The 12,496-nt window shown below is 46.1% G+C and overlaps 1 protein-coding gene across 1 annotated transcript in view; it reads left to right on the forward strand.

The window, feature by feature from the left end:
* Nucleotides 1-12,496, forward strand: part of HYDIN (HYDIN axonemal central pair apparatus protein) — a 2,443,906-nt gene that overhangs the window by 1,712,044 nt on the left and 719,366 nt on the right. The window contains exon 73 of the mRNA XM_030205004.1: nucleotides 9,349-9,468. Within this exon, the coding sequence (XP_030060864.1) occupies nucleotides 9,349-9,468 (120 nt within the window). The remainder of the gene's footprint in view (nucleotides 1-9,348; nucleotides 9,469-12,496) is intronic.

Here is a 12,496-nt window from a genome sequence, read left to right on the forward strand (position 1 = left end):
GCTAGCAGGTATTTACAGCAAAAGGAGCAACATATATGTACATTGGTTCCACTGGTTCTCTCCAAAGACACTGTGCAGAGCTCAGCTTGTGGGGGAAGCAGAGCTTTGCACAGCGACAAAGAAGCTTTGACTCCTGAGACAGGCATTTCATGCCGAAACATGGTTCTGTGTCGAGTTCTGGTTTAACCTGATGTTTAAATAAAAGTTGACTTTGTGTTTACCTTCGGAGTCTCCTTTTGGATTTGTTTTGAAAGGTTGTTTGATGTGCCTACTTTGGTGTTTTTGGACTAGTGTCTGCTAGTTTGTAATTTGTTGTTCATTATTTAAATACCTCAGAGCTTCATTCAGATAGCTATGGAGTTACTTATTTATTACTTACTGTAGATGTTTATTCTTTTAATCTCAATGGAAGTTGTAAAGAATTATACAAAAGGGTTCAAGAATGTCTGCTGGGGGGTAAAATAGCTCACTGAAAATTTAGTGGAATGGGATGGAACTAGTCATGAAGCAAAAACTGAGTCTAAAAAAGGATCCGATCAGACTAGGGGGTTCCAGAGAAATAAACGCCACCCCACCCCCCAAAAAATATATTTTGATTCAGTGCATTTCTATAGTAGAAAAGGTTTCAGTTTCTGCAGCATAAAAACATACATACAATGAAACACAGAAGTTAGGGAATTCTTCCCTTAGAACTGCCCTATTCTCTACTTGCCCTTCCATCTGAACTGCCCCACTCCCAAAAAATGCCCCTCTACAACTACCTCGCATCCCTAGCAGGTACTTCTCTGCATATTCTCCAACCCTCATATTACTCCAATCCCCCAAAACAAGCCCCTGCAACTGCTCTACCACCCACAAACTGCTGCAAATCCAAAAGTTACCCCTTTCATCTACTCCACAACCTCCAAATTATCCCCTCCTGCAACCACTTCACAACTCCCAAACTGCCCCAATCCCAATAATTACCTCCCCTGCAACAGTTCTACTACTCAAACTGCCCCAGCACCAGAAACTACTTTCCAGAGCTGCCCCACCCCTCCCCAAATGCTCTATTAGGTGTGTTGTATTTATTATGTATGTTACTATAAATTGCATAGAATTTATGTTATTTATTTTATTTATTTGTTACATTTGTGTCCCACATTTTCCCACCTATTTGCAGGCTCAATGTGGCTTACATAGTACTGTAGAGGCATTTGCCATCTCCGGCAGAGGAACAAATACAAAGAGATATTGTGGTCGAATAAGGTTCATGTGTTATAGACATATTGGGGGATTATAGAGAGGAAGAGTAATGCAATGACTGTTAACATCAGTTTTGTGGTGTATAAATAAGTTTTAAGTAAAATAAACCCCATTAACTACCACTCTGCAACTGCCCCAAACTGCCTCAACCTAAAAATCCATCCTCTACAACTGCCCCACTACCCCATGTCAGATGCTAAAGTTTCTGGGGCCCCTTTTCACCCATCCGGCATCTCTGCTTTTTATTTTCTCCTCTCTCTTCCCTCCCCTCCGCAGGGGCAGCAGAACAACATTTTGTTTGAGGGGATCCAAGTTAGGCGCCATTTATAGAATAGTGCTTAGTGCCGGGATCCACACCCAACTTTAGATGTGAGGATTTATACCAGCTAAACCCTGGGGTAAATCCTCATGCCTAAATTAGGCGCAGATCCCCCTTATTCTATAACAGTGTGCATAAATTGGAGGAATGCCCCTGCTCTGCCCCTAGCCCTCTCATGGTCATGCCCCTTTTTTGGAGCCATATGGAATCCCTTTTAGCACCATTTATAGAATTTATGGGATAAAGCATACTTACGTGCTTAAGTACTAAAGTGCTGTTTTATAATATACATGTACACGTTAATTAGCACTTAAGTGCAAGAGGCATAGACAAGTTGTATGATAAAGTGCTACATTTATTTGTAAACAATTATGCCTGCTATAGACCTAGTATAAACCATTTTTACATTTAGGCGCATCAGTGCTGACTTAGGCTAGTATTCTCTCTCAGCATCTTGTTACTCAGATGCTTTTGTAGAATTGATACTCAGTGTGCATCGTTGACATGCTTAAATTGTGGCACCCAGCTATAGAATTGCTCCTATAGAGTGTAATTATTCTTTCATAAGAACATAAGAATAGCCATACTGGGTCAGACCAATGGTCCATCTAGCCCAGTATCCTGCTTCCAACAGTGGCCAATCCAGGTCACAAGTACCTGGCAAAAACTCAATTAGTAGCAATATTTAATGCTACCAATCCCGGGGCAAGCAGTGGCTTCTCCCGTGTCCATCTCAATAACAGATATGGAACATTCCCAAATCAACCAATAAAACTCCCAGCAATAGGTTACAGAACACAAGTAGAATTAGGAAAACATTCTGTTCAAGCTCCACTAACATACACTGAGGAGGAACACAAAATCTTGCAAATAAGACACTCAGAGTTTATCAATCCTACCTAGGAACATCAATGCACTTCCTTTTGGAAAAAATAGAACAAGCCTACATAGAAACTACAAGTTAAAAGAATCCTTTTCTCTGGTTACAAAAGGAAAGCAGAGATAGCCACCTAGAAAGAAAAAGAAGAGACTACAGATTAGAAACAATTACCAAAACAAAAAATTAAATTGAAAACCCAAGAAACTAAACTATGAGTAGCAGAACTCTAAAAAACAAAACAAAACAGAAAGATTTCCTCCTATACAAAACAAAATACAATAAATCCACATTTTCAAAACTGACATCTTATTTCTCTAAATATTAAAATCAAATTATTTATACTTTGTTCTCTAACTATTTTGTTTTTCTACTTGAGCTGGCCTCGATCTCTCTTTACAACATCCTCATATTGGTTTTCTCTTAAGTCCTTTTCCAGGATCTAATTTCCATTTTCTGGTTTTCAATGTTTATCTTATTCCTTTCTTCTCTTGTATTGAACTCTGACTCTGATGCTTGTCTCATTTTTTTTCTTCATTTCTCTCATCTGCTTTTTGTTAACCTACTTAAAGCTAGATTTAATTTCTCCTTCTCCCACTTCACCTCAATCCTCAGTCTCTGTCATTTATTCTTCCTGGGTATCCTATTTTCTATATTTCACCCACTTTCCAGCCTCCCATTTCCATCATCTGTATTAATTGTCTCACCGTTTATCTGTCTCTGCCCCTCACCCCTTACCATCCCAGCTCCTGTCATTCATCCGCTCTCCAGCTCCAATCCCTTTTTATCCTATCTATGTATTCAGGCTCCCATTTTCCCTTTTACCTTCCCTATTTCTACCCTTTCTCTCCTCCTTCAAAGATCTGTCTTCCTTTGTTCCTCATCCTTTGCCCCTGCCTCTTGTCCCAAACTTCCTTCTCCCTTTCTCTAGCATCAGTCTACCTACCTCCTTCTCCAATATTTATTTTCCCTGTCTTTCCTCTTCCTTAACTCCAGTACCCATCCCTCTGCCCCTTCATCTTCACCTTCCCCTGCTCTTGCTGCTCCCCCTTCCCCACACAGTATCTGCCCTTCTCGTCCTACTCACAGCCCCAGCATTAGTCTCCAACCCATATATCCCATCTGCCCCTTGTCAGACCCCAGATCCCTTCTCTTATACCAAGCATTAGATCCCTTCTCCTACCCCATCCCCATCGCAGTCTGATAGCTCTGAGCCCCCTTTCTCTCCCCAGCCCTAGTATAAGCCCCTTCTTGGATCTATTTCAGACCATTTCTGTCATCCCTGCCATCTGCCAGCATCAACCCCCTTTTGCTATCCCCAGTCACCTTCTCCTAGCCCCTATGTCAGGCCATTTCCAAACCCCAGGCCCCTTCTCCCACCAGTTTCCCTTTTCAGCTCCCAGCTCCAGCCCCAGCTCCCTTCTGTCACCTACCCTTCCCCCTATTCAGCCCTTAGTTCCAGCCCCAGACCCCTTCTCCTACCTGTCCTGCAGTTAAAAATCATTTACTCTCAGTCATTGGCAGGATCAACAATGCAAGCAGGCTGCCCCAGCCTCCCTCAACTGCATCCCACCTTTGTGGAAATAGGAAATTGCCTCAAAAGGAGGAATGATGTGGCTGAGAGAAGGCCCAAGGCAGCCTGCTTGCATTTCTGACACTGTTGGTGATTCAGGCTAAATTTATATGATTGCTGGGAGGGGGGAGGGGGAGACGATGAGAGAAAGAGATGCCAGACTGCACGGGGTAGGTCAGAGGAAGAGGGCATGATGCAATGCTGGACCAAGTATGGGCAGTGGGGTTTAAAAATGCTGGACCTGCAGGAGCTGGGAAAAGGATGAGAGGCAGTAGCCCAGCAGCTGGCACAACAGACAGCATTGCTTGAGTTGCTTTTGTTGCTCTCCAGAGGTCAGCACCTCCTTGCCATGCTTACCTAACTTAACAGGTTGTGCCAGCCTTGCACCAACCCAAGCAATCCCATCCCCACAACTGCCCCACTGCCCCCAAACTGCTCCAGCCCCAAATCTATCCCACAACTGCTCCACTGCCCTCAAACTGCCCCAGACCCAAACTGTGGCCTCTAACATTGCCTCACCACCCTTCAAACTTCCGCAGCCCCAAAGGGTAGATCCCCTGAAATTACCCCACCACATCTTTAACTACTCCATCCCTAAAACTACTTCCACAACTGCTCCACTATCTCACAAACTGATCCCAACTCCAAAAACCTTCTCCCACCTGCAGCTATCTCACCACCCCGCAAACTGACCCCAATTCCAAAAATTTCTCTACACAATTGCCACACCATTCTTCAAACTGCCCCCCCCCCCCAGAAAAAAACAATTGTCCACATCTAACCCATGACCCCTCAAATCTCCCTGCACCCAAAACAATAGTCCACAGCTATCCTATCATCCCCAAAACTAGTCAAGTCCCTGGACCTACTCCCCACACCATCCCACAAAATGCCCCACTACCCCTCATCCCCCTAAACTACCCCCGACCCACCAACCGGATAGGCCATATGGTCTTTATCTGTCTACATGGGTGGGTCCTAGGTATACAAGTATGAGCCATGCTTTGTTATTTTGTTGTCAGCCCCCCTCCACCCCCCCCCAAAAAAAATATTTAGCCATTGGCAGGCAGCGTGGTTAGCTGCCGCCACCAGCGCTGACCCCAGATATTCATTGCTGGGTTGTATTCTGCAACCAGCATTGCTATCCAGTTTCAGTTTTGGCTGCGGCAACTTAACCAGCTAAGCGAATATTCAGCGCTAGCCGGTTAAGTTAATAGTGGCCTATCTTAACAGCTCAACTTAGCCGGTGTACCGCTGAATATTCACGCTTAGCCGGCTAAATTGCGCAACATAGCCAATTAGCTGCTAGCCGCTAAACACTAACATTCAGCAGAGATAACCGGCTACCGCATGCTGAACATTAGCAGTTAGCTGACCATGTGTTATTTAACCGGCCAGGAGTTGTTCCTGGCTGGTTAAATAGTGCTGTATATTGCCCTTAGAGTGCATCTGTCTGCAACTGCTATCATGCATCATGGGTGACACTTTAAAATATTTGAAATTAAATTATTTCTAGCATTTACCAATCCTAAACCACATACACACATATGGAAACAATTCAATTATTTTAAAAGATGGTTCCAGAGACATTATTGAACAACTTAATTTAAACTTAACCAGATACAAGTTTGTTATAAAGAAAAACATATCAGCACATCATATCCTGCAAAATGTTCTTCTAAATCCACATCTGATGGCAGATTACTATAATTTAGCATGTATCTTTCGACTTTTGTTTATGACAAATGGTTTATTAATTTAAGTTCAAAGTGGTAAACATCTTTTAAGTTTTCATTTCTTGTTATATTCATTACAGTATATAAATAAGATAAACAAGAATAAAAATATGAAGAGGAAGGAACACATGACAAACATACAATCAATTCCATCATAAAACAAATATCAACCTATTCCTTTATAAGCCCCCTTTCCAGAACACTCAAGGTGGAAAACATCATAATAAGTGCAATAAAAGAGCACAAAAGTACCAAGCTCATTCAGATCAGTGGTTTATCAATCCCAGCATCCTTTCTCTAACAGTGACCATGTTTGAGTCAATAGCTAACAGGGAAGTCCATTTTTCTTTACACCCAGTAGTAAGGGATGACAGTTCCCAAACATACAGGAACTGATATTCAAACCATGAGAGTTAGCAAGGCTAATTCCCGCGGTCCACGGTGATGCTGGATATTCAATGCCGGGCCGTTTTCAGCTTATCCGGTTTATTTTTGTCCAGTTGAAACTTAAACGGCCAAGTTGATATTCAGCGCTGGCCGGTCAAGCTCAAACCGGCTAAAGATATACCATGTATGCAAACGGCAAAGTATGGCCACCAAACTTAGCAGGCTTCACGCTAAAAATCAGCGGATAGCCAGTTATATCACCTGATATAACTGGCTGAATATTGCCAGATAGCCGGCTATGTACCATTTAGTCAGCTAAATTGTTCTGACTATTGGGGGGGACAGTGTCCATGAAGATGTACATTCATTTGAAATGACATGGGAAATGTCAATTGGCATAAGTGCCGGTGAAAGAGATATTCAGTAGCATTAACTAGATAGTGCCACTGAATATTTCCTCTGACAGCCTTGGCACTATTCGGATAGTAATCCTACTGATAGGTGATAATAAATCTATACCGGAGTTATACCGATACCTTAACACACTAAAAAAACTCCAGTAGTATTCCAAAAACCTTACTTTTTATTGTTACAACACTATGTTTTTACAAATCAGTTGACATAAGTCATCTGACTACACTCACATCCATCAACATTCATTCACCACTCACCCTTACTGCCTACCCTTGTCAGTTTCAAATATCGGTAAACAATATAAACATATGCACATATAACATGGGCATAGTATATCACATAATATACATATCACAATTCACCAATATTGGCTTAAAAGCAGTAACTAATGTCTTTGCAAGCGTTGCTGGGATCAAAAAAGCTATTCACTTCAGCTGTGCCTCCACTCGCACAGCCAGTGATTTAGCACTTGTTTTATGTTGCTTGAACCGTTACAAAGTCCTCACAGTTTATATATGTGAAAAAATCCTTTGCACTTGATCTGGAAGCCAGTATACTTCCCGCCAGCACACTGCCAAATCTCCATTTTTCACATATATAAACTGTGAGGACTTTGTAACAGTTCAAGCAACATAAAACAAGTGCTAAATCACTGGCTGTGCGAGTGGAGGCGCAGCTGAAGTGAATAGCTTTTTTGATCCCAGCAACGCTTGCAAAGACATTAGTTACTGCTTTTAAGCCAATATTGGTGAATTGTGATATGTATATTATGTGATATACTATGCCCATGTTATATGTGCATATGTTTACCGATATTTGAAACTGACAAGGGTAGGCAGTAAGGGTGAGTGGTGAATGAATGTTGATGGATGTGAGTGTAGTCAGATGACTTTTGTCAACTGATTTGTAAAAACATAGTGTTGTAACAATGAAAAGTAAGGTTTTTGGTACACTGCTGGAGTTTTTTTAGTGTGTTATACTATTCGGATAGTGCGAAAGCAGTCTTGGAATGTTGCTGGAATAGAGCCAAAGGTTATCCAGTTAGTGGCTATATTCAGCACCACTACCTGAATAATTATCTGGATAACTTAGAATAGCAAAAGAGTCATCCTAACAGGCAGATTATCAGAAGCCCAGCGTTGTTCCAAACAGCTCTCTAAAATTAGCACTGGAACAGCGCAGAGCATTAACCCCCCTATGATCAGAGCTAATAGCATACAAATTTAAGCATGCTATTAGCTCTGATCATATGGGTACTTCTGGGGGAAGATTGTGCCTGGGCATGTGCCCAAGGCACAATCCTCCCGTAGAAGTTATTTGACAGTTCTGGGCTGTTAAAAAAAAAAAAAAAGCTTGGACCTGTCAAACATTGCTGGAAGCCCCCCATCCCAACCTGACACAGGAACCGACCCCCCCCCCCCCGACTTAGCACCCAACACCCCCCTGGCAAAGCACCCGACACCCCCAGCCCCCAACACAGTACCCTTCACTTCCCTGGTGGCCTAGTGCAACCCAACCCCCCCCCCCCCCCCAACAGAGGCAAACCGGACACCCCCCTGACAGAGAGGGATCGCAGGATGCACTGAGCAGGGCTCCACCATTTTGGAGGTGGTGCTGAAGGAAGGAGGGAGTGCTACTCCCTTCTCATCGTTAGAGGGGTACACAGGGGGTGCAGGAGGGGTGCTAGACCACTGGGGGGGGGGGAGGGCTGGAGGAATGCTCCTGGCCAGTTAAATAGTGCTTAGTCAGCTAAGTGTTAATATTCAGCTTGAGATAGCCAGTTAACTCCGCTGAATATTAGTGCTTAGTGGCTAGCCAGCTAAGCGCGAATATTCAATGCTAAACCAGCTAAATTGAGCGGATAAGATAGGCTGCTTATATAGCAGGCCTATCTTTAACCTCTATTAACAATCGGCTAGAGCTAAATATTTGCTTAGCCGGTTAAGTTTCCACGGCCAAAACTGAAACTAGATATTCATTTCTGGTCACCAGATATAGCCTGGCATTGAATATCCGGGGTCAGCGCTGGCAGTGGCAACTAACTACGTTGTCTGCCGCCAGCTGAATATCAGGGGGAAAGTCTCTTTATTTCCTTCTCATCCTTTCTCTATGTTAGTATGTATCTGTATTCTCTCCTTAGCTATTCTTCAATAAGGGCAAAGCATGTAGTATAAGTAGTTTTAAAGAAAATTATCACTTACAGTCTTTGCTAAAAGTGCTGGGGGATTCAGGGATTCTGAGGCTCCAAAGCAGCACTGTGGGTAACTTGGTCCTGGTTGGAGGTGAGATAGTCCTCAAGATAGGTTAAAGTAGTTCTTATTTCTTCAGTCTCTGGAGCTGTTCCAGGATCCAGTATGGATGATAGGAGGTCCTGGTCACCCTGCTGAAAATACACAACTATGTCAAGTTTCTTCTTTGCCCCAGGAATGGGTACATTGGGTTCCCCATTCCCACTGTTCCAGTGGCAGTATAGAGCTTAAGTGGTTTCTATTATTACTGAAGGTTCCTGAGTTATTTTTTACAGATTGTTCTTGTTGGAGCAGCCACTTAAATAGCTAGGGGTTTGGGGCTGTATTGGACTCTCACCTCACAGGCAGGCCAACAACCAAGGAGGCAAAAGTCAAAGACAAAGATTTGAATTGTGCACAGGATTTTATATCCCTGATCAGTTCCCTCTACAAGTAGTCTCTTTCCCTGACTATAATATGGACACAGGAGGCAATCCTTTTCTCTAGCAATCAATAATGTCATGAAAGGATAAATTTCTACACACTATAACTTTGTTTTAATATTATAGGATTGTGTTTCCTCACCGCAAGAAGGAAGCAAAACCTGAAGAAATCATCCAGAAGAAATATGTGATACAAACTGAGACCTTTCACTTTGGTCCACTGCTCTGTGGAAAATCACGAGAGAGGTGAATACTTTTACTTTAAACAGAGAGTAAGGCCATGACTTAAATGATTTGCTGCTTTCTTTTATCCAGGGAATATTTGGATGACCCTTTTTCTTAAAATATCTGCTTATTTATGGTTTTGAATCAGACTTTGAGACAGTGTGACTCAATTCTTGGTAACCACGACTAGTATAATGATATTTCCAGCATGTATGGTTGCGGGGCATAGAAAAATATGTGATGCCTAAAACAACGTTAAGTACTATCAGGTCATTATTTAGAACCACTTAGATGGTCGTTGGTGATGTTGACCACAGATGTTTTTTTCTGTTATGGGGTGTCCCAGTTGCAGGGTGTTCCATCGACAGATTCATACCCCAGGGCCCCCACAGAACATTTATGTAGTGGAGGACTAGCCTAGTGGTTAGTGCAGCGGCCTGAGAACCTGGATTTGATTCCTACTGTAGCTCGTTGTCCCGTTCCGGGCCCTTACCTGGCGGTCCGCGGGCCGGAGCGGAAGGCTGGGTCGCCCGTGGGATGCGGGGCGACGGGGGAAGAATGCCACGGGGATCGCCGCAGCCGCAAGTTGCCCCGAGGCCGGCGATCCAGAAGAACTAACGCCGGCCTCGGAGAAGGAGATCCGCCAGCCAAGATGGCGGCGCCGGCGTCGGCGTCCTCCTCGCTGCAGCGAGACCAGCGAGGAGGCTCCGCCCACTCGTACCGGATTGGCGCATCCGCGCAGGAACTCCGCCCATCGGACGGGAGGACCAATCCGGCCCTCCGCTGCCGGCCGGGGCGGAGAGGATTGGTTCCAGCTGTTCTCCAGCCAGGACGAGCGGGGGATTTAAACGGAGACACGGGGGGGATCCAGTGCTTCCGTTTTGTTGTTTGAAGCCGTCTTGCTAGTTATTTCCAAGACTGTGTTTGTTCCTCAAGACAGCTAGCCGTCCTGCTAGCTATTTCCAAGACTGTGTTTGTTTCTCAAGACAGCTAGCCGTCCTGCTAGCTATTTCCAAGACTGTGTTTGTTTCTCAAGACAGCTAGCCGTCCTGCTAGCTATTTCCAAGACTGTGTTTGTTTCTCAAGACAGCTAGCCGTCCTGCTAGCTATTTCCAAGACTGCGTCTGTTCCTCAAGACAGCTAGCCGTCCTGCTAGCTATTTCCAAGACTGTGTTTGTTTCTCAAGACAGCTAGCCCTCCTGCTAGCTATTTCCAAGACTGTGTTTGCTCCTCAAGACAGCTAGCCGTCCTGCCAGCTATTTCCAAGACTGTGTTTGTTCCTGTCGGCAGTTAGCCGTCCTGCTAGCTATTTCCAAGACTGTGTTTGTTCCTGTCGGCAGCTAGCCGTCCAGCTAGCTATTTCCAGTGAGGGCGGTGGTTGTTACTCGTACCAGCCTCACCGTCCTGCTAGCCACTTCCTCCGACTGGGCCGTGCCCAGTGCTCAGTTAGCCGCCCGGCTCAGCTACGCTCACCAAGGACTCCGTACCCATATCCAGCCAGGCCAGCCACCACCCCGGGGTTCCAGCAGTCCTGCTGGCCGCCCGCAGCTGAGGGCTCAACCCTCGGTGAACGGCGGTCGCCGCGGGTGAAGATTGGGGTGCTCGGCTTCTTCCTGGGCCTAGGGGAGCTCGGGAAAACTCGAGAGCTCACCAACACCAGGGCGACATCAGAGCCGCGACAGAAAACGGAAGCCATGAGCTCGCCGACGCAACCTGATCTACGGGACCTGGCCAAGGTTCTCCAGCAGCAACAGGAACAGCTTAACGCCCTGTCTGGGGCTCCCCGTATGGGAGGGTTCCGCGTGGGACCTCGGTTCCCTGAACCCGCACGCTACGATGGGAACCCGGGTGGTTGTAGGGGGTTCCTCAACCAGTGCAACCTGGCCTTCCGGATGCAACCGGAGGCCTTTAATTCGGACCAAAGTAAGGTGGGCTACATTATGGGCCTTTGTGGAGGAAAGGCCCAGGACTGGGTGGCTCCCCTGAACGAACAAAATGATCCCATTTTGGAGGATTATAACGAATTTCAGCGCCGGTTCCGGATGGTGTTTGACCTTCCGGGAAGACCCTCCTCCGTGGCATCGGAACTGCTCCGGATTCATCAGGGAGAAGGTACGGTGGCCGACTATGCCATCCGGTTTCGTACCTTAGCCACGGAGCTGCGTTGGAATCCGGAGTCCTTGATGGCCATTTTTATGGAGGGGTTACAAGAGCGAATCAAGGATGAATTGGCGGGACGGGATATTCCCGCACAATTGGATGCCCTCATCTCACTCTGCATACAGGTGGACACCCGATTCCAGGAGCGAGCCAGAGCCTGGGCGGAGCGGCAGAAGTGGGCACGAGGGGCCCCCCGGACAAACAAAGGGCCGTCCTCTCGCCAGGTGAACCAGGACACTACGGAGCCCGGGGAGGAGCCGATGGTAATGGGCCGGCAACGGTTGACTCCTGCCGAAAGACAGCAACGACAGTCTAATGGACTGTGCTTCTATTGTGGGAAGGCTGGGCATTTCCTCCGGACTTGTTCCATCCGGCCGGGAAATGCGCTCCCCAAGGCACCCTGAGGGGAGGGTTCTTGGGGCACTCCGCTCCCCTACAGGACACTTTGATCATACTACCGGTGACCTTACGGTGGCAGGAGGCCACGGTTCAGACCCAAGCCCTGGTGGACTCGGGGTCAGGGGGCAATTTTATTGGGCTCGAACTGCTGCAGCAAATGGGCTGGCCCACGCTCCCCCGGAGGACAATGCTGCGGATAACCTCCATCCAAGGAACTACCCTTCCCCAGCCAGTCACTGAGATTACTCCTATGTTGGGACTACAAGTGGGAGAGGACCATCGGGAGGAGGCCGAATTCTTAGTGTTATCCCGGACCATCCACCCTGTGGTTCTGGGATTGCCGTGGCTACGATGCCACAACCCGGTTATCGACTGGACCGGGGGAAAGATTCAAGCGTGGGGTAATTCCTGTCAAGAGACCTGTTGTAAGGGTCGGGCTGGCACCTGTCCAGCTTTAAATATGTCGCCAGGGGAAGGACCGGGTGAACTG

The sequence above is a fragment of the Microcaecilia unicolor genome, chromosome 5 (assembly GCF_901765095.1).
Source record: "Microcaecilia unicolor chromosome 5, aMicUni1.1, whole genome shotgun sequence".
NCBI classification, from domain to species: Eukaryota; Metazoa; Chordata; class Amphibia; order Gymnophiona; family Siphonopidae; genus Microcaecilia; species Microcaecilia unicolor.